The sequence below is a fragment of the Triturus cristatus genome, chromosome 8, assembly GCF_964204655.1.
Source record: "Triturus cristatus chromosome 8, aTriCri1.1, whole genome shotgun sequence".
Taxonomy (NCBI): Eukaryota; Metazoa; Chordata; class Amphibia; order Caudata; family Salamandridae; genus Triturus; species Triturus cristatus.
Genome location: NC_140591.1, coordinates 437,084,959 through 437,108,227, shown reverse-complemented (window position 1 = coordinate 437,108,227; position 23,269 = coordinate 437,084,959). Strand labels below are relative to the sequence as shown.

Genomic DNA, 23,269 nt, shown 5'->3' with positions numbered 1-23,269 from the left:
CTGATGTGTGTGACATGTCCTAATAGTGAATTACAACCATTTTCGTTTTTCACTATTGCAAGGTTACCTGTTCTCCATAGGCCAGAATGGGCAGTTTTGATTATTACATCTAATAATCCTAACAGACTCAGGGAACATGGTAGAAATTCGAGTTTAGTATGCATGAACTCAGAATGATAAAATACATATTTTAGTGAAGTTGGTTTTAACATTCTATGTTTGAAAATACCACTTTTAGAAAGTAGGTATTTTCTTGTTGAACCATCCAAACCTGCCTCTGCTAGGTTGTGTGTTCCTTGTCTGGAGTTTGAGTGACAGGGGCTGGGGAAATTCCAGGAGACAGGGTGAGTCAGCACAGAGCTGAATAGAGAGATCTCCATGTAGAGGGGTGGGAGGAGTTGCACCTGGGACCTGAATAGGGCTGTGCCTTCCCTCCACAATGCTGGCTCCACCTCCTGTGGTGCGTCTGATGTCTCTGCCCTGCACTGTGAAAGGAAACAAGGAATCCTGTCAGCAAAGTGCTCCAGGACTGACCGGAACTGGTTTGGACCAGGCAAAGGCCTCTCTGCCTTCAGAGAACAAAGAGAAACTGGGTATAAATATTGGGACCCAAACCCAAGAACTTTAGATCATCCTGGAATCAAGAAGGAACCTTTGTCAAGGAGAAAAGCTGGTAGACTGAAGAAGAAGGACTGCCCTGCTGTGTGTTTGTGGGCTGACTTGCAGTTGCTATTCTGCCAAGGAGAGGGGAAGGACTTTGCTGTTGCTGGGTCCCCTGATTGACAAGATCTCCAAGGGTCTGAGGAGAGCTGGCCTCCTGTTAAGAAGTCCCAGGAACAAAAGGACTTCACCCCCAGCTTCCCCCCTGAACTCTGCTGTGTGAGTTCTGACCTGTCCAGAGTGCTTAATCCAGTTGTGGGGCCTCTGGAGGTTGTCTTCCGTTGTTTGGGGAGCTGGAAAGGAAGAAGAAAGAGAAGATCTACAATTTTGCACGCATCGCTCGCTTGCGGAGCGCATCGTCGACAGTGCGAGAAAATTCCCGTCCCCGCGAGGATCGTCGCAGCACCTGCTGCCGCTGCAAGACCCGACGCGTCGCTCGCTTGCGGAGTGCATCGCCCCGGTGCGGGAAGATTCCTGTCGCTGAGAATATCGTCGCAGAGCCTTTCGTCGCTGTGAGACCCGTCGCACCGCTTGCCTGCTGACCGCATCCCGTAGCTGCGAACATCGTCACAGAGTCCAGTGCCAACTACTCGAGGGGCCGTTACAGGAGAGGATCAATGCTACGCTTCGCCGCTGCACCGAAGATCGTTGCCGTCCGGAAGATCGTCGCATCGTGCCTGTGCGAGTCTCTTTCTACCAGAGAACCTGAAAACCGGAATCCATACAAGGTATCGCATCGCTTCCCATACAGACCGGATTCGACGCAACCTGCCCGCTGCGTGCAGTGGGGTTGTCGCATTGCCTCCCCAGGGTCTCAGGAGTGACGCATCGCTTGTTTTCTGACGCTGCAGCTGCCCCTGGGAACTTTTGTCGCATCTACAAGTACTTTGGGTGAAAAGTGGCGCAATTGTGGATTATTTTGGTGCAAACCCTTGAACTCTTTTTAAAGTCTTATTTTGGAACAGTGTATGTTGGATTTTGGTCGTTTTGGTCTTGTGTAGTCTAGATAAAAATACTTTATTTTTCTAAACTGCTGTGGAGTCCATTTGTGGTGTTTTCACTGTGTTACTGTGAGTGTTGGTACAAATACTTTACACATTGCCTTTGATAAGCCTGTCTGCTCGTACCAAGCTACCAAGGGGGTGGGCAGGGGTTATCTAAAGAGTGTTTCCACCTTACCCTGACTAGAAGCAAAGGTCCCTATTTGGACATTGTTACAGTTTCTATGTTATGGTTCTTTTATTATTACAGGTACACTATGCAATAGGTCATTTCATACAGCATGGACGCATGACTCTCACATCACAATGTGCTTTGTGCTCTCCCGCAAACAATGTTATCAGTGTCACAAACGGAAACACGTCCCAACGTCTCGGCCACCCAGCCTCTAACATGTAATACTTTGGGCCCTCCTCTCACTGTTATATCATGGAATGTAAATGGTCTTGGTGACAAGATAAAGAGAGGATTGGTCTTACAATATCTGAAACGTAAAGCACCGGCAGTGGCCTTGATCCAAGAGTCACATCTGGTAGGATCTGCTAGTAGGGCCTTAGATAGATGGGGTTTTAAAATGGTGGCACACTCCAAATTCACTTCTGGCTCCCGAGGGCTGGGAGTTCTGGTCAGCAAGCGCTTCCCACTTATTATTACCGGGTCCTGGACAGATGATCAGGGGCGTTTTGCAGCGGTATCTTGCCAATGGGAGGTACGATCGTACAATCTAGTTACAGTACATATCCCAACAGCACAGCATCAGATGGCTTTTCCGGCCCTGGGTAAATTCTTATTAACGCTCCCACAAGGCGAATTAATCATAGGGGGTGACTTTAATGCTACGGTTGATGCCACCATGGACCGGAAACGCCCCAGAACTCCAAGTGGTATAAACCTTAAATTAGCGGAATTCATGGATGCTTTAGGTATGGTCGATGTTTGGCATGCTAGGTTTCCACAAGAGCGACAATACACCTACCACTCTGGAGTACATAATAGCCTCTCAAGAATAGACTATATTTTTACACTTGCGACGGGTCTAGAGAGAGTACTAGAGGTAACGCACCTGCCCAGGGGTATCTCAGACCACTCCCCTGTTCTACTTAAATACACGTCTCATATCCTGGGGCACCGGCGTATATTCCCGATCTACCCGGGATACCTTAAAAACCCCAAGATTGGAAGAGGACTACACACTGCCATGGGGCAATACTTTACAGATAACGCACAATCAGTTACGTCCCCGACGACTTTGTGGTAGGCATATAAAACAGTAATACGGGGCACGCAATCTCATTAATCACCAGCCATAAACGAGACCAGCGACAAAAATTAGAAATCCTAGAACAGGGCGTAAGCCAAGCAGAGAGCACACATGCATCCAACACCACTGATGCCACGGCCCATAAGCTAAACCTGGCCCAACAGGAATACAAGGCCTATGCATGAGAGGAGGCAAAGACTAAACTCACTAAGACACAGCATACTATTTATGAGCTCGGGGATAAGACGGGCAAACTCTTAGCCTGGCTAGAAAGACGAGAAAAGGCTAGCCGGTGGGTGGCACGACTAAGACTAGACAATGGAGATCTCACCACAGACCCGCAACGGATAGCTGATGCATTAGCGTCTCACTACGAGACGATATACACACCTACAGCCACAGCCACAGTAGCCGACAATCTCGCCTTCCTCAAAGATATCCATATGCCTACACTGCCCCCTACTGCAACTCAGGCACTAGAGACAGATCTGACCCCAGACGAACTGACATTAGCAATAGGTGCACTACACACCGGGAAGGCCTTGGGACCGAATGGTATACCCATTGAATTTTATACAAAAACAGCCATCCAACTCGTGCCACACCTGCTTGCCATGTATAAGGATAGCTTGGAAAGAGGAGAATTGCCAAGGGATCAACATCTAGCGACGATAGTGGCAATACACAAGCCTGGTAAACCACCGCAGGAGTGTGCGTCTTACAGGCCGATCTCAAAGTCAAAGTCAAAAATTAGCTTTATTCGGTTAAAAAATTTTAAACCATCAAAGCACAGGACAATTATTTCATAGTGCAAGTAGTTACAGTTACACAAATCAAAAGGACCACTAAAAAATGAAGATTAAAACACAAATAACAATTCATGAAATATAAATAGTACAACGATTGGCAAGTATACACAGTAAAAAGTATGTCATCCAAGTGGTTCGGCAATTTTACGAATCCATAAAACCATCATTCCACATTCTCCCGCTATTAAACAGTACTAATAAAATATGGGGAGGATTACTAAAAAGACTGCGCCCTACTACTACACCTAATGGCCCCAGTAATATAACTGGCAACCCCAAAACATACCAAAGGAGACCCAAGCATTTGCAGATAAACCAGTGCGGGCCTCACTTGCTCGAAGTTACAGTTCTTAAGAATAGGCAAAATAAATTTCTTACGCTGCAAGGAGTAAGATTTGCAAAAAAAATACCAAATGCAACGAATTTTGTTCTGAGGTATTATCACAAGGGCAGGGCCCCAGGGTGCCCTCTTTGAAAAAACCCTTAGAGTAAGCCAGCAGCCAGGGAAGCATTCCATGTTTGAACCTTATTAACAAAAACAGATGGAATGGTTTGTTTATGTAGGTCAGGTATGGCTGAATCTCTATGCCAAACCTCCTGACTGCCGGCTTCCCCAGTTCCCCACCTTCCCTCAGTAACATCGCTCTACTCAAGAACTGAGACTTAAAGGCTTTTATTTTCACTTTACTCAGCGCACATGGTCTATCGAACAATTCGGGGCAACCCAGAGATTCCAGATTAGTTTTAATATATTGAAACCATGGAATAGACATAGCTTTATCGAGGGACAAACAGTCTTGAATAATAAGTTGATTTAGATTCGGAGGTTGCTGTGCCCAAACTCTCAACCAACCTAATAATGGGGCCACATTGATTTGATCAATAAGATAACCCGCCCCCAGGTCTTCATGAATATTAAAAATAGGAGCAGATGGGGGGGAGTGACAACATTTTCCGGAGAAAGGCCTTTTCTACTGTTTGGATTTCGGTCGAGGCCTTATAACCCCATACCTCGCTGCCATATAGGGCCATAGGAATACACTTAGCTCTATAAATCTTCATAAGAGCGGGTATGGGTTTACACCCCAAACGTTTCGTGAAGCCCAACAGCGCTCCAGTTGCCCTAGCAAGAATGTTCTTTTTCTGAGCGCGTTGCATGACCCAAGATCTCCTGTCATCAAAGACAATCCCCAAATATGGGAAGGTCTGCACTTTTGTGAGCTCCAGCCCCTTACAGTAGAATTTAGCCTTTTTAGCCCGCCCACAACCAATTGACATGGAATGTGATTTTTTAAAATTTATTAATAGGTCTAAAGAGACCATCAAATCATTAAATCCATTTAAAAGGGCTTGAAGGCCTCTCGCGGTTCTTGCCAACAGAACCGTGTCGTCGGCATATAGTAGAGCGGGAATCAATTTTGAGCCGGCTCTGGGAATATCCTTACTGGACGAAATTAAAGCCATAACCAGATTGTTAATGTAAAGCGAGAAGAGCAGTGGGGCAAGAATACACCCCTGTCTAACCCCTCGCTTTACCTGCCATGCTTCTGACAGGCTCCCGTCTTCACTGTAGCGGACGACTGCGGAGGAGTCCTCATGGATAACAGCCAGAAAGGATATCAACACGGGGTCAAGCCCCAGGGCAACTAAAGAGGCCCATAATTTTCGACGGTTTACCAGATCGAAAGCAGTGGACAGATCCATAAATGCAAGATGTAAGTCCCCCTGCTTAGCGACCGTGTATTTCCCAATAATAAGATGTAAATTAAGGCATTGGCCCACTGTGCCCTTTCCTTTTCTAAACCCATACTGAAGGTCGGAAATAATAGATTTATCTTCCAACCAATTTGTTAAACGGGCGAGAACCACTTTGCCCAATATTTTCATGGCAGAATCCAAGAGAGAAATGGGCCGGTAACATGCCGGATCATCTCTTCATCCTTTTTTAAATAATGGGACTATGACTGCTTTGCCCCACGACTTAGGAGCACCGACCTTGGATGCTGCATTAAAAACCGAGGTTAAAATCTTTGCCCAGAACCTTGGCTCTGCCCTATAGAGGTCCGCCGATCTCATTAATAAATGCGGAAGCCAAAATACTGGCTAAAACATTGGGCGTCCGGCTGCAACCATACCTCACAACGCTGATACATCCAGACCAATCGGGTTTCATGCCGGGCTGCAACACAGCTTTCAACCTGAGGCGATTGTGCAGTGCCATGGCACACATTCCCACCATTGAAGAGGACGCTGTCATTAACTCCTTAGACGCACATATGGCATTCGACTTAGTAGAATGGCCTTTCCCTTTTGCTGTCTGTAGTTACCTGGGTTTCGGCCCTAAGTTCTGAACATGGGTCCAGCTGCTGTACACGGGACCCTTGGCACAGGTGGTGGTGAATGGACGCATTTTGGCCGACTTCCGCTTGGGAAGAGGGACAAGACAGGGCTGCACCTTATCACCGCTCCTGTTTGCGCTGGTGCTTGAGCCGCTGGCGACATGGATAAGACAGGACCCGGTCATTCGTGGACTGAAATGGACGGTGGACGGGGAAGATCGCATCTCGCTATATGCGGACGATGTGTTACTATATATGGCATCCCCTGCACGCTCTATCAACTGTCTTCTGGACATCTGCACTGCATATGGCAGAGTCTCGTGGTATACTATTAACTGGACAAAATCACTCCTATATGTGCTTCATGGCTCCCCTCCACAGCTCCCACACGACTGTGAAATGCAAATTGCGGCAGAGGGGTTTAAATACCTAGGCTTATATATCACACCCCATTCCTCACAGTTTATTGAAAAAAACCTCATTGAGCCCCTAAGTCGATTTCGCCGTGATGTTAAACATTGGCGCTCGCTACCACTGACACTGCTGGGGAGGGCTGCCCTCTTTAAAATGATGGCACTCCCCAGATTCTTGAACACCCTACAAAATACCCCATTCCTGGGTCTCCCCACGTATTTTAAAGCGATTGACACCGAGGGGAGCAATCTCCTCTGGGATGGAAAGCCCGCTCGGAAAGCCATGCATAAAGTGGTGAAACGCTGGTATGATGGTGGAATCGCCCTTCCAAACATAAAAGTATACTATTGGGCTTCACAGCTCACTGTAATAAATCAATGGCTCCATGCCTCCCAGGAGGAACCAGCATTCCGCATGGACAGGTATGTCCTTGGTGCCGAGGATGTTATAGGAGTACTTTACAATAAATCCAAGGGGAACACTCTTATGGGTACCACAGCGCACACTGTCTGAATTTGGTTCACTGCACTTCATGCACTCGGATGGGAAGGGGTCCTAACACAGGCCACACCCCTTTGGGCAACCCAACGGCTAGGCAGACTACGCAATGCGAAGGGATTCAGGCAGTGGGATCTAATAGGTATCTCAAAGATAGGGGATCTTTGGAAGAAGGGAGCGGTCCTAACTTTCTTGCAACTTCAGGAAACATATGGGCTGGCACAATCGGAAACATTTCGGTACATGCAGATCAGGCATGCACTCATGGAGGTACTCCCACCAGGAACGAAATTACTAGAAGCCTCGCCGTTAGAGGACAGGCTCTTAACGGATCACATGACTAAAAAAGCAATTTCCCAAACCTATCGAAAAATTATAAATAACCAACCAGACCCCACGGGAACCCTAAGGGAACAATGGCAGGCCGACATTGGAGAACTCGATGAAACAGACTGGCAGGAAGCCCTCGCGTCCCCACGAGAGGTAGCGATATCCTCCAAATTAAAATTAGTACAACTAAAAGTCCTCCATTGAATATATTACACACGTACACTTCTGCACCGACTGGGCCGGACAGACACACCACTTTGGTTGAGACAATGTGGACTGCCAGGTACATTCTATCACATATTATGGGACTGTCCAGGGATTACAACATATTGGAGGGCGGTCATGCAAGCAATTTCGCAGGTCAGTGGAGCTAGTGTGCTGCCGGAACCGAGAAGATGTCTCCTAATTATCTGGGAGCCGACGAATCTGAACCATAGGGATCAGGACTGGGCGAATTTAGGTATGATGATAGCGAAACAAAATACTGCTCAACACTGGGGAACAGGGTTGATTCCCATCTATCGTCAATGGTGCTGTGATATGGACTGCGCAATTATAGCAGAGAAAGCGGTCTATGTACACACTGGATGCCCCCAGAAATGGGCACGGGTGTGGGGAAAATGGAATGCTTATCGGGGCAACATCTGTGAACCACCGTGGGTTGATTCAGTGTCGGATGTTAGTGAATAAGAGATCCAGGTCGGGGGCACGGCGTTAATGACGATAATTTCCTGTGGATTTGTTAAAGAATGGCTATAGAGCACAAGACTGACAAACAATGCGAAAATGTGAACGCGCAATGTACGGTTGATCTTTCCACCATGTATGTACCTTTAAAACACAACCAATGTAGTGTATACCTAATATTGCAAAATACTAATAAAAATGTATTAAAAAAATATATATATTAGGCACCCTACCTTGTGGGCTACAAGGCCTACTTAGGGGTGACATATTTAACATTTAAAAGTAGTTTTTTTTTCCCTCTGGCAGTTTTTTACTGTTTTGGCTATGTGTTTGACAGGCTTGCCTGTGTGTTTAAAAGCTGCAGCAGGCAGGCTAAACAGGTAGGCCTGACACCCTGTTTACTTTGTTATTCTAGTGCATGACACAACATGTGCTACAGTCCAAAGGTGACCTTTAACTTTCCATATCAATGGCGTATTTTCCTGCACCAGCTACCATGCCCTTATTGGAAAGATAAATATGCCAATTAGGAGTTAGCCAATTCTGTCATGTGGTAAGGGTCAGATAACATACACAGGGCCTGGACAGAAGTGCCCCAGTGTGCAGAGCTAAAAATACAGCATGACCACCCCCCACAAATGTGGCTGGCCGTGCAAAAAGTACTTTGTTACAGTGTTCACTAATTGGAAAATCAAAATATTGTGGTAATTCAGTTTCTACTTCTATTTGCTTGCTTGCTTCAATATCAATTCTTTGTGTCTGTATAGAAATGCGTGATTTCATTGAACTGTCCAATATAGTACAGAAATGGTGCTTTTATTTCATATCTAAGTGAACAGAAATATGTTTTCAATGTCTTGAAAATCTTTACACATTTTTAGGTTGTACTATGGCAACCAGACGCTCCTGAAAATATTATGCAGAACAATGAGGTGCATTTCTACACAAATGAGTCTGACATAAACAATGTTAAGGCAATGCTGAATCAGTCCTTCATCAGATATCGGTATGAGTAAACTTATTGCCCTAATTAAAATCTTTACAGTAAATAAGAAGCTACTTTACATGTATTGACATGGTTTTCCTATTGTTTAGTGTTTTAGTAGATGATGTTAAGAATCTCATCGAAAAACAAACTTTCAATGATACTGCAAATACCCGAAGTAGCCCGACTTACTATGAACAATATCATCCTCTGGAAGAAGTAAGTACTGTTGTGATATTTTGCAAAACCTGGTTAACTTCTACACAACAGTATACCATTTCTAGATATTCCTTTGTAGATAAACTGACCTTCCACTCTTAGATACCATGTACCTTAAGCATTTCTTTTGTTTATTGATTCCATGTAATATTGGGATTTTGATTGATAGCATGTTTTTTCATTAGGCTATTCTGTCTACTTTTAAGAGAATTTGTTAGCAAACATATGAAAGTGCGGTCTTGACAATGGAAGGTAAATTGACATTTTTAATGGATTTAGATAGTGAAATTAGAAACTAAAGATACAATTATGTTGAATTGAGATGTGTATTAGAATTGTGACTCATTGGTCACACACATGTGATTAAAAAAGGCTTGGCACTCATTTTTGTCCTCTCGTGACATCAAATCAAAGGTTTCATTCACTGCGGTAAGTCTGTTGGTGTTCTACGTGAGACCATCTATATGAACAATAGATTGCTAAAATACTCCATTTGTTATAATAGATCACCTGGGAAGCCAATAGCAGGTCAGATTTATGTAAAAGAATGTTGCCTGCATGTAATACGATTTTATGCATTGTGCTATCTTTTGGTATTTGTGAGCATTCCAGGTTACTGTAGGACCTCCAAGCAAGTGGCTCCATTGCTAGTGCAAATATTATGGGTGGCAGGGACCATACTCAGAGGGTGCCCTTTTGGACTGGCCAACTTTATGTGATTACTCACCCAGCTTTTGCTCTTGCAAAAGGTATCATTGCTATATATTTTATGGTGATAGCCTACATCCAAAAGGAGACTGAAATGTTCAATTTCATATGGTAAACTATTAAGAGCCTAAATATGTTTTTCATACATAACAGATTAAAAGCAGGAATGTCAGATTAAACTGTCTAGCTTCAAGGTTTAGGAAAAGCATGGGAATACAATTCTACTCATCATAGGAGAAGAAAGAAAAAAAACATGACATTAGATTCGTCATACACCATTGCAACCCTTTACAAAGATTTCACAGATGTATTAGCATGCTGTGCAACTGGATATTGAAGGGAATTCGAGGGAATGATGACTCAAGCACCAAATATTGCTTGCGAAGGAGCTAGAAACATAGAACATGTTGAGCAACAGCATTTACAGCTAAGAAAACAGACACATGGGAAATCATCTGCCCTAGAAACCACAAGCTACACTAGTATGTGGGTGGTGTAACATCTGTTCATTTACAACACACAAAGAAATATAGGGTACACCCCATTTGAAGAGAAATCATTATTTGCAGTGTATGTGAACAGGATTTCTAGATTCGAGGCACACCTTTTATACTGACCGCATTCTAAATAGTACATAGAACGTACAGCCTGTAAACTCAAAGTAAGAAATCAAGTTCATGTGTGTTGCAGAGCGCGCAATGTAAATTGTTTTATTTATTCATTTAACTCAGTTCTGCCGTATGCTGGAGTTTACTACCCCCTCCCCCTGTCCCTCCCCCAACCCGCCCGAAGCACTCCCTTGGCGAACCGCCACTGCTGACAACATCCGCCACCCTGCCCACTTGATTGAAAAAACTCATAAACGCTAAATCCCATCTCTAATCCTTTCCCTCGATGTGGAGAAAGCATTCAACCAGGTGAGCTGGACCTTCCTATCACAGGTACTATACACACTACAAATGGGGCAGAGCACCAAGAAGAACATTCTGGCAGATTAAACTAACCATAGTGCTGTGGTCAGAGTGAACAGGCAAAGCACTTAACCCATTACCCTGGCACGGGGAAGGAGACAGGGTTGACATGTGTCACCCCTTCTTTTTTCCCTGGTGGTTGACCCTCTTGCCATAAGAATGTGACAGGAACCTGCGATAACGGGTATCCCTTTGGATGCCACTCACACAAGATTAACTTGTTTGAGGACAATGTCCTCCTCACACTCACCAACTCCACAGACTTTCTCGCTTCCCTACCCCCCATTCTTGAGGAGTTTGAAAGAGTATCCGGCTTCAGGGTCAAATCTCATATATTCAATATCACATTGCCACCTGCTAACCTTCATGCCCTTATGGTGACAACTCCCTTCCAGTGGGTCAAACCTTTGATTAGATATCAGGGACTTACTATCATGCAACATTTAGAGGGATGGTCGAGGACTAACTGGACACTACTCCGCAAAAATAGTCTTGAAGACCTGCGACAAAGGCGGCTGCTCTATTTGTCATGATTAGGGCACATACATGTCATCAAAATTAACATTCTTCCTATGGTTTATATTTATTCCAAATGCTTCCGACCCCCATACGGACCCAGGAAATAACTCATCTTCAGAATAATATACATGCGTTCAGCTAGGAAGGAAAAACCCATTGAATCTCCAACTAAATTCTAATACTTGCAAATGATAAGGGGAATTTGGCATGTTCCAACCATCTGGTTTACTATTAGGCTGCCCACCTCTGATATATCTTGGAATGGGTGATGAGTGAGAATGAATTTCACAGGTTATATATGAACCGGTCCGTGGCCTGCTTCCTGCTTTGGGATCTAGCATGGCTACCAAGGTCTGCACATCCCAAATGCACTTGCATTGCCAATACCCACTAGGACATTACTGGATATCTGGGACCAGATAGCACTCAGAAAGAGACTCATGACAATCCTATCCCCAAACACTCCTATTGCTAGAAACCCAGAATTTACACCTGCCGACAACCTGACACCTTTTTGGAGTAGGAGAAGGGAGATACAAAATTATGGGTGACCTCTTCAAGGCTGATGACATTAAGGGCCAGATGTAGATAATCCGTAAATACCGAATTCTTAATACCGAATTTTACCGATTCGGTATTAAGAAATCGGTATTTCTTATGTAGCTAATGAATCGGTAAAAAATACTGATTCCTTAATATTCCTTATTACCGAATCGGTAATACCGATTCGGTAATAAGGAATATCTACCCATTCATTCCTATGGGCTTGGAGGCCCATAGGAATGAATGTAAAGCCATTCTGTATTAGTGATTCGGTATTACCGAATCGGTAATACCGAGAGGTATTTCAAGGGTGCCAGGGTGCCTGTGTGCACATGTGGCGCACATACATGCCCTAAGGGCATGGATGTGTGCCACATAGCACTTAAAAATTAATTCAAAAGTGAATTTTTAATGGAATCCGTTAATTACCACCAACTTGAAGTTGGTGGTAATTAACGAATTCTTAAAGCACATAAGCACTCTTTTATGTGCTTTCTACATTGCATTTACTGATTCAGTAAATACAGATTCGGTAAATACCGAATCATCACCTACATTAGGAATGGCTAAATACCGGTCGGTAACCCTGAAATGTACCGAATTACGGGGTTACCGACCGGTATTTAGCCTCCTACATCGGGCCCTAAGTCATTTCAGCAATGCAAATGAGATTTTCACATCTCGGATAAGTCAAAGCTCCAGTACTATCAACTCAGACACTGGGTACTACAACCCCCTTATATCGCGACGGCCACGAGACTGCTTACTCACTGTGAAAAATTGGTAAAGTCATTTGAGGGCATGAAGGGTGTGATTTCCAAAACCGATCATATTATTCAGGACCCCAAACCCCAACTCTCCCCATGCTTACCAAACAAGATGGGCAATTGATTTGGTAAAGGACATATCCCCAAAGGACTTAGACCTACTGTGGGCGGACATAGATAAATCTCTCCAAAGTATCCCCTAGAGGGAATCGGCACATAAAGTGATGTTCCCATGATAGCTCACCCCAGCTAGGTTGCATGTACCCCATGGCTTCCAATCTGTGCTGGAGGTGTAAACAAAAGCTGGGCATGTTCAACTACGTGTGGTGGGACTGGGCGCAACCTGAGGCCACCCTGAGCTACCCTACTCCAGCAGACCCTACTGCTGTGCTCTTTAGGATATGACCGACTAAGATGACGGGGAATACAGTCGGACTGGACTCTTGCATGCCACATGACGGGGCTGGGCAAGCAACTGATTGTCCTCTACTGGAAGAGAACAGTCCTGGCCATGGAGCATATCACACACAGCTTAACCAACACAGATCAGGAATTCACTTGACTTTGACAACCCTTCATAGACTACAAGTCGAAGCTTTAATTTAGTAGTCTCACATCACAAAGGCTCACGGCCCGCCAACTCTTTGGTCACATCCAGGACAAGAGCTTATATACAACACTAGGAAGGTGAACGCTACACTATCCCCCATTCTTACTCCTCTTTTCCCTTCCATCTCCACCGCCCCTGAAGCCTCCCACCCTCGTTTGGCTTGCACTGATCTCAATTATTTACACATGATTACCTTCTCAGAGTGACTTTTAAGTTTGCTAATTGCACAGATGAGAAGATGGGGGGATCCAGTTATTTGTTGTACCCCGATTAAACAATACATGAATACATTTTGTATATGATATGTTATATAATGGAAAACCAATAAAAAGATTTGTTTAAAAAGTATATTTGTATCAGTTAACTGGTGAACTTGCAGTGTAATCTATCTATATTTATTATAACTGCAGGTTACAGATGCGCATTGTACATTGAAGTGTTACGCTATTAAAAGTCATTAAAAAATACTCCTTTGAACAATGCTGACACTATTTCATACTTTCAATAAAATGTATGTGAATCACAGTTTTTGCATTTCTTTATAGATTTACTCTTGGATGGAGCAGATGGTGCAGAGGCATCCAGATCTCCTTGAGCAACTTTACATTGGGTCTTCATTCGAGAAACGTCCCCTCTATGTTCTCAAGGTATGCATTTTCAAGGAAGCACTACATTACAGTCAGCTCTGAGAACCTGGATTGGACAAGGTTAGGTGCAACACAATGCTCAGTGAAAATTTGTGACTGCATTTGGACAGAAAAGTCCAGAAGATAATGGTGTATGTATGCGTTTAACATGGTCCATAGTGCAGAAGCTCCATGTGACCATCCGGTTATGGGCTTCCCCTTAACAAATAATCATTGTCGGATACTTTAGCCCATTTCATTCAGCTGTCGAGAACCAAGAGTAGAACCACAAAGATGTGTTGTCCTCCTAAAATAAATTTGAGAACTTGAATCTTAAGAGAATCAGCATTTATTGTATCCATTATAAGCAAGTGTCAATCAGCCAGATGTCTGTCAAAATAGATGCATATTGTTTAATGGGAAGTAGATTCGTTTTATTGTTTTACACTGAACTGCTGGTAGGGAGCATGGATAACTCTCCCTGGGATTTAAGTCTACAAATATCTAGTGCCCAAGTTTGACTCTGATTTGGCCAAGGGCTAAAGCTAACCAAAACAAACTACATTGCTTCCCTTTTGAGCCTTTGTGTTTTGTATCAGTGGTTGGGAAAGGCTGTTCAAAGGCAGATGATACTAGTTAAGAAAATTCATAAGACAGAGGGGGAGCTGCTCATGAGGTAGCTGGTAAATGTGTGAGATAAATTTGTGAATGATGTAGAAAAGGCATTTGGGGTGCCTACAGTAGGGGAGGGCATGAGTTTCTGTAAACAGAAACTTTAACAGATTTGCAAAAATGTAAACCTTGCCACAGAATAAAGCTTATTACAAGTTAATGGGGAATAACATTCATGCTCTGGTGTTTCTACACCGATTCCTGCACTTTTTTGTATACGGTAAATTCTGAAACTCTGAAGTTCTTACTGCACTTGTCGCATTTGTGACGAAACATGTGCCGGCCATGCATTCATACATTGAGTGGACTGGTCACACATGAAAAGCACTGCTTCCCCCTCATGCATGTTCATAGGCATGGATCCTGAGTGTTCTGCAAAGAAATCTGATAGGGGGATCTGGTGTTCCCTGAGGAGGGTCTGAAGGGGGGCATCAACCATGCCACCCATTTACTATGGATGAAATCCCCAAAAATAATTGAATGACAGTGCCCTGCTGAGCTGGGCATTTTGGACTAACATTACAGATGTAGGCACAATGTGCTTACACGACTCGATGGATACACATTTCAGTTGAACATACCTGTGGTGTGCACTGACCTAGTGCAACCTACATTGCAATATGTGTAAATGCAGCTGTGTAGCAGGTAGCATCTCGATTGTCCCCTCTGCCAGTGATGGTGCTTCCAACATCTTTTGTTGCACAGACCTCTCAGTGCCTGTGGATACTTTTGGCTTGAATGTGTGATTATTGTGCTTATATTCCATTTGCTTTTACACACATGCACGCACGGCACATATACTCACTCACGCTTACTTCATCACACATTTTGTATCCGAGTGGTACAGTTTATTTTTCATTGACGGTGCCATACAGTTTTCCTTCATGCTAATATTGTATATAATCGGTTATTTGTTAGCTTTCTGGTAAAGAGAAAAGTGCAAAAGGCGCCATTTGGATTGACTGTGGAATCCACGCCAGAGAGTGGGTGTCACCTGCCTTTTGTATGTGGTTCGTAGGACACGTGAGTATATCGTGACTTGTCCTCTAGTTGTGCATTTACAAATAATATAGTGAACTGTGATACATTTTGAACAATGCCATGTTAATGAGAGCAAGGAATGCACATGAAGAACCTTGGATTCTAATGTTAACCACTTTCACAGAGTTTGAAAATCAATATTTAACAAAATATTTTCCACTCCAATTGCACACTTGATTTTAAACACTGTATGGGCCACGACAAATGCTGCATTTTTGGGTAATCCAGGGGACATCGCTTCATTCGTAATGTGCTATAGTCTTCACTTCTAGAGGTAAAGGTACATATTATGCAGCACAAACCCTTTAAAATATATTAAGGACTTTGCATACATTCTAGCATTATGACAGCTAAAGCATCTGTAACAAACGATTCTCGAAAACAGACGAATTAACACTCACCGACATGCGGAACACCCCTGCCAACATACACCAGTGCATACATCAAAGCAATAGAGAGAATCTGCAAGTACAAAACAACAAAATTAATACAGTATGTCTTTGTAATCTCATATCCCACCTGTTGCATAGATTGTACTTTTCTTTGTAACTCACAGCAAGACTAGATTGACAATTGTTAGGCAAGTGTGTACTCACTCAGTGGTCTATTCGCCTTCTCTTGTATGAAGCCGATTGGAATCTTAGATGTTAAAAGTGATTATAAAAAATCATTTTACACCTTATCTGTACTTATCAGAATTGCCTGCTATTGCTGTATTCCATTGCAGGTATTTATAAAAAGTGTTTAGAATTTACATGAAGGGAGTATTTACTTCAAATGTATGAAAATTGGAGTAAAATGGGAGTGAGGATTCAAATGGTAGAACTAGTTTCAGCCTAGCAAAGGAGTCATTCCTGTACCTGCAATTTAAAAAATAATACACTGTGCTAATGTCTTTGTAATATTGCAGTCCGCCCCACCACCTTGCTTTTTAATGGTTCGTTCATTCAGGAACCTGGAGTATCCACTAAAAGGATCACTGAATTGTATTAATTCCTGATCCACGAACCTCTCCACTTTCATCATTCACCATCCTGTGAACCAAAGTTAGGGCCAATCGAATGTGGCAGCGCAGACACGCCTGTCTCGTTGGTCATCAGAAGGGCTCACCGACTGGACGGGCGTAGAGTAGGCAGGTACCTGTGATTCAGAGAGTGGGTATGTGTGATAGAGTGGCACGTGGAGAATCAAGATATCAGAATGGAAGAAAGTGCACCCTTGACCTCTGATCCTGGGAAGGAGGGTAGGTGAGAGGCTTCTCAAAGTAGTTTTAACGGGGTCTCCTAATATTATTATTAGACAGTGGACGAGTCCAGTTTAAGAGAATGAGTGACAGAGAGAAATCGCTGGGCAGAGTGGAGCTTTGATAGTCGAGAAGTCAGCGTTATAGTTGTCACCTGCATAGTATCAGATGATGCCTCATCATTGTCAATGTTAGAAATGGTGGGTCTCTAGTTGGCAAATGCTTGCATCTTTGTCCAAATAGAGACCCTTCTTCCTAGTCAGGTTAAGGGGGATACACTTCTAAAATAACCACTGCTCACCCCCTTGGTAGCGTGGCACGAGCAGACAGGTTTATTTCAGAGTCAGTGTGTAAAGCATTTGTGCACACATTCAATAATACAGTGAATACACTACAAATGGACACCACACCAGTTTAGAAAAATGAGTAATCTTTATCTAACCCAAACAAGACCAAAATTACAAAAATCCAATATCCAATAATCAAAATATGACTTTTAGAAGGTAAGAACAGTTCTGTCCATAAAAACTATAGATGCAACACTTTCAACACAAAGTACCTTGGATGTATCACAATCATAAACAAAAACGGCTGCAGGGAAGGTGATGCGTCTGTTTGTTACCCCCAGGGAATGTGATGCATCAGTTCCTTACTTCAGGGGAGGTGATGCGTCGGTTCCTTACTGCCACGCAGGGGAAGTGATGCATTGGTTCCTTACTGAAGGGAAGATGATGCATCGGTTTCTTACTGTGGCCCCGGTGTTCTTGTAGACTTGGTGCCCCGGTGCGATGCATGGGGATCGGGAGATGCGTCGGTTCTCGATGCAGCAGAGGCAACGGTGCTGTGTTGGTCTCTACAGCTGTGGGCCCAAGATGCGTTGATTCTTGCAGCCGCACAGCAGGGCCTGCATCAGAATCGGTGCGGTGAACTTGGACTTCAAAGATCGGTGCACAGGATTTAGTGTGCGGCGATTTTTCTAGCCGCGTGCAAGCGCTGCGTCGGTTTCTTCAGCGGCGATGCGTTGGAAACGGGTGCGGATGCGTCATGCTTCTCTTAGTTGCATCACTTGTTCAGCTCCCAACAGCAGAACAACCTCCAGAGGCCCAACATAGCAACAGGCACTTCTTGGAAGGTCAGAACTCCCAGCAAGGAAGTTCACGAGAGCTGGTGTTGAAGTCTTTGTGTCCCTGTGACTTCAGAACAAGAAGCAAGCTCTACTTCAAGCCCTTGGAGATCATCTTCAAGCAGGATACACAGCGCACAGCTAAGTCTTTATCCTCTCCTTGACAGAAACAACCACTGCAGGCCAACCCCAGAAAGCACACAGCAAAGGGGCAATACTTCTCCTTCAGCTTTCCCAGCTCTTCTCCTTGGCAGAGGTACCTCTTGAGACCAGAAGTATTCTAAAGTTCTGGGGTCTGAGCCCCAATATTTATACAGCATTTTCCTTTGTTCTCTGGAGGCAGAGAGGCTCTGCAGTCAGCCAAAACAGCTCTGTTCTCTCCGGTCCAGCTTCCCCGCAGGAGGTGGAGACAGCATTTTGGAAGCAGACCAGGCCCATTCAGGTGCAAGGAAATCTCCTCCCCTACTTTAAATGCAGCCCAGCCCTGACTCATCCAGGAGAGGCAGGAAACACCCCCCCCAGTGGCTGTCTACAGTGAATGCACATCCCCAGCCTCTGTCACCCCAATGCCAGACAGTCAATCCACAAACCAGAAGAGGCACACAGGATGGCTAAGCAAGAAAATACCCACTTTCTAAAAGTGGTATTTTCAAACACACAATCTATAAAAATCATCTCTACTAAAAGCTGTGTTTTTACATTCTGAGTTCATGCATACTAAACTACACCTTTCCATCTTGTCCCAATGGGAAGTTATACTTATAAGATGTTTTAAGTAAACTACCATTCTATCCTATGGGACAGATAGCCTTTCAATAGTGAAAAACGAAATACACTGTAGTTCTTTATCATGTCACACACATCAGTACAAGTCCTACCTTTCAAAAACACTGCACCCTACGTACAGGGGTACATCGGACCTACCTTAGGGGTGACTCACATGTAATAAAAGGGAAGGTTAGGGCCTGGCAAGTGGGTGTACTTACCAGGTCGATATGGATGTGGAGACAGCGCACAGACACTGCAGTGGCAGGTCTGAGACCCCTTTGAGAGGCTGCTTGTGTGGGTGGCAGAATCAGTGCTGCAGGCCCACTAGCAGTATTTGACTTACAGGCTCTGGGCACACACATTGCACTGTACTAGGGACTTAGTAGTAAGTCAAACAAGCCAATCATGGAAACACCAATCCATATTCACAATTTATAGAGGGAGCACTTGCACTTTGGCACTGATCAGCAGTGGCAAAGTGCCCTAATCATCCAGACCAGCAAAAACGAGATTCAGCACACAGCAAAAATACAGGAGGGAGAGGCAAAAATATAGGGTAAAACCACGCCAAGGATGCCAGGTTTAACAGTCAAGTAGCGCATTGACTTAGATAGGAATGACATTTCTACACTGTGGGGACAGCGCTGAAATTCTGCCACTCGCAGTCGGCACTAGCACATTTTAGACCACTGTATGTGCATGCATGTGAGCACCATAAGCAGATTACTACACTGTTGTCCTAGAGGTGCACCCTAAGTTCACCCTAACTCACGGTAGAGGCTGGCTCCTGCCCCGTTTCCTGAATTGATATGCAAAGGCTGAGGCATTTTTACCTGTACACTTTTGGAGAGTGTGTGCTGCATGATTTTGGTTCTGTTAGATGTGTATGGTGTCCATGTGCTGCATGCATGGTGTCCTTCAAGAGAGTATGCTTAAAATGTCTCAAAATGGAACTTTACGTCCATTCTGGCTTTCTTGTCTTTCGAGTATCCTTTGGGGACTGCCCCTTGGAGTCCACTTAGTAATTTCACTTATGTCTGGATTCCAAGTTTAATAATACCCACTCAACTAATACATCGGTTCGGCAACACTAACAGGAACAAAACATATTGTGTGCACTTGCAGGGAAAATGTCAATCTGCCGAGCAACAGCCTCCTTCCATGTCTGGTATCTGACCAGTGACCTGCTGAGCCACATCCTAGTGACCATATTATGCTCCTTCTCTCTCCATTGCGAAAGGCCTGGGTATACACCCTCAAAGAAACTCCGTGATCTGTTTGGCTGGAGAGTTGATATTTGAAAGTTGCACACCTGAGTGAGCACTGCCTTCCTGACAAATCTCCTAGTTTCCCATAAGTACTGGACCTCTGGAACCAGTACCTTTTATTAATTTGAACATCTGGTAGTAGCCGTGCAGCATCAGGTTAAAGATATGTTGTGCCAGGAATATGATACCCCTGTGGCGTTTCTCCTTTAGGCTAGAGCTAAGCATAAGAACAGATGTTAAGGTGAAGCTGCTGCTCCTTGCTAAGATGATAAACAACTGGACTGTCTGATTTGGAAACTGGCTACCCTGATCGAGAAGGACAGAGCCAAGGCCAAGCTGACTGAGACCTGCAAGGAGGACCAACTCAAGGAATTAGAGTGCCCGACTGATCGGTGGAAGGACTTTAATATTTGCTGTATACATGTTCTCAAATTTGATGCCCACTAACTGTTAGTTTCTTGTGTGTATTACAATATCAATTAAGAATTGTGTAAAAAAAAAAAAGGGCCTGCGCAGAAGCTACTAAGATTTGCAGCCTGACCTGGACTGAGCCTAAAGAAATAGTATCAACCCACCACAAGCAAGTAGACTATGTTCCAGAGCACCTGCCGGTGGGATTACACTCCGTCCTCAGTGTACCCTGTACACCTGCCTGACAGCTGAGTAGTGTGCACCTGGGCTGGGGCCCATTGTTTGATTAGGATTGTAGCCTTCCTGGTATCTCATATTTTGAGCCTAAGAGGAACAACAGGGATTTTCTGCTGACTCAATTCCCTTAAAGCCACTTTGTGAATTGAACTGCTGGAAGCTTCCTGCCCTGACTTATGGTTTCCATATCATCGTGGTTACAGGATTTGTGTCAAGTAATCTTAAAATAGGGTTCTCTTGCTCCCAGTTACTTCCACCCTGACCTGTGGATATCCCATCTCTGTGAGTGCGATCCTACACCGAAAGCTGTGACCATGATGGCCATTTCTAAGATATAGGGGACTAAAGGTTGAGAAGGCGCTTGAGTGTCAGCCATTGATGTTATCACCTTTCTTAGCAATTCTTGGCACCCTGAAAACTAACCTCTGCTATGTGTCGTCACTACTAGTCCCTTTATCTGTTTTTAGTTCCCTTATCGCTGGCTATCAGAACCAAGAGGTTCCAGAACTCCAGACACTTGCAGTACCCAGACTTTTTGCTAGCTTTCTAAGGGATAGTTCATTTACTCGGTTCTACATTGCTTTCTTATTGTCTAGCACCGAGAGACTCTAACCATGAGTTTGTGCACTTTATGAAAGGTCAGGAACATAACAAAACATATCATTGTTCCCCAGTATTCTCTCCGTCTACCGGTAGCCACTTCCATGCTTTGCTTTGGCACCTCACTTAAAATCATTTTGGATGGTAGAATTTTGGGAACAAACTCACCTGTTTCAGTTAAATGCCCTCAGCTAATGGGGCATCCAGGTATTACATTCACACACATCTCAGAACTCTGGATGCACTGTGGCTTTTATTTCCCTAAAATGACATTCATACCCCAATACTGTGAACTGCAGAACCCTGTGGGTCATCGGAGGACAGAGCGCTGAACTGAAAAACACTGCAGATCATCATGATCCATGCAGTAGGTTAACATTGGCCATAGACCCGAGTGTTAAATCAATTACTGTACCTTTTAGAGACTGTCCAGTTGTAACATTCGTGGTCATATGTCAGCTATATAGGGAGCTAGGTTACCCTGGATATCTCCATTGATCAATGTTTAAAGGACTCTGGTCTTCCTGCTCTAAATTGAAACCCATACATTTTGCAAAGTTTAGCTCAGATTTGACATTGATTCTTATTTTAACGATTTACTCTGTCATACAGTATCTGAGCTTCTAACTCACAACCACCTTCTGGAGTATGAGTTGATTTATCACCTAAAGTACTGCTAAAAAGTCATGAGCACAAAGGTAGGATGTTTTCACTCTGGTTGGAATACATTAGAACTCCAGCAACTCTGGCACCAAGGCTTGGATAAACTTCACAACATACAACAATCTCAATGATGTAAGAACATGCAAATCAATCTCAAATACATCTAAATGGATGTAATTGTATTTATATAGTGCTTACTATCTCGATGAGGCATACATGAGAGGAATAAGGTATTAGAGAAAGTTCTTTCAAAGATGGATCTACTAAAACACATTGGGCATGAATTCATTCAGGAATTTGGATTTTCTTCCTGGCTCTACTGACCTACCTGCCTTTGTCTTTAACTGGTTACAATCCATCTGGTGCTCTCACCTGGTCATTCAGAAGATGCAATATATTGGGGTGATTATCAACTCCATTTTGCCCTTTTCATCACTTGCAAATACCCCTAGGAAGCATTCCCTGGCTGGCTCTGCATCATTCAGTTGGATTAGTTTAAGCTGTAGGAACTTCACGGGTGGACCATTGCAACTCCATGTTACCAATGAAAACGACATGCAAGCTTAATGGAACCAGAGCCATGTAGCACAGACAATTCAAAGACTGTGATAGTTGGATCACATGAAGCTGGGATTAAAGGCCTTGAGTTGTTTGCTGATGTCAGAAAAATCTAAAGCCTTGGTCCTTTAAGCTGTACATGATTGGACCATATCTGCCTAATACATGCTGAGATCTTAAAAAATGTCTTCAAAGCGGCTTACAGATGGGGGTAACATGAAAGCGTCTTCCTTGCCCATCATTCATAAGCCTTACATCTGCATCACGGTTTAATTTATCAAGGCACCTGACTGACCCTACACACTTGTACCCTTTCACTCAATATCCATCAAATATTTTGAAAGTGATTATACAGTGGCAGAGCGGCTCTGCAGACACCCAAATAAATGCATGATAAAAAATGATAGGTCTTTTGATTTCACTACCCAAAATGCCTCCATGTGCTTTCCTGTACTAAGGAAGTTACAAGTTAATTATCCATGCTTTAGACAATGTGCATAAATAACAGAGAGTGAACTACAGCAGTGTAACGTAGTTCATTGTCCTTAAAATATCAAATAAATAGTATTGTCCATTGAAGAAACCTGCAACTCATAATTTCCCATTAATAGTATGTTAGCGAGCTGCATTTTTGATGGACCTGGATAGATTAAACACAGGCGATTTCATTATAAAATTAATGGTAAAATGCTGAAAAAACATTGTAACTCACTTTGAGCCACAATGCACTTGAAATCTTT

General features: G+C 43.8%; 1 protein-coding gene across 1 annotated transcript in view; it reads left to right on the top strand.

Annotated features, from left to right (window-relative positions):
* The window catches only part of CPB2 (carboxypeptidase B2), a 138,065-nt gene that overhangs the window by 55,548 nt on the left and 59,248 nt on the right, over positions 1 to 23,269 (top strand). The window contains exons 3-6 of the mRNA XM_085621837.1: positions 8,879 to 9,003; positions 9,093 to 9,201; positions 13,865 to 13,966; positions 15,536 to 15,640. Coding sequence (XP_085477963.1) covers positions 8,879 to 9,003; positions 9,093 to 9,201; positions 13,865 to 13,966; positions 15,536 to 15,640 — 441 coding nt within the window. The remainder of the gene's footprint in view (positions 1 to 8,878; positions 9,004 to 9,092; positions 9,202 to 13,864; positions 13,967 to 15,535; positions 15,641 to 23,269) is intronic.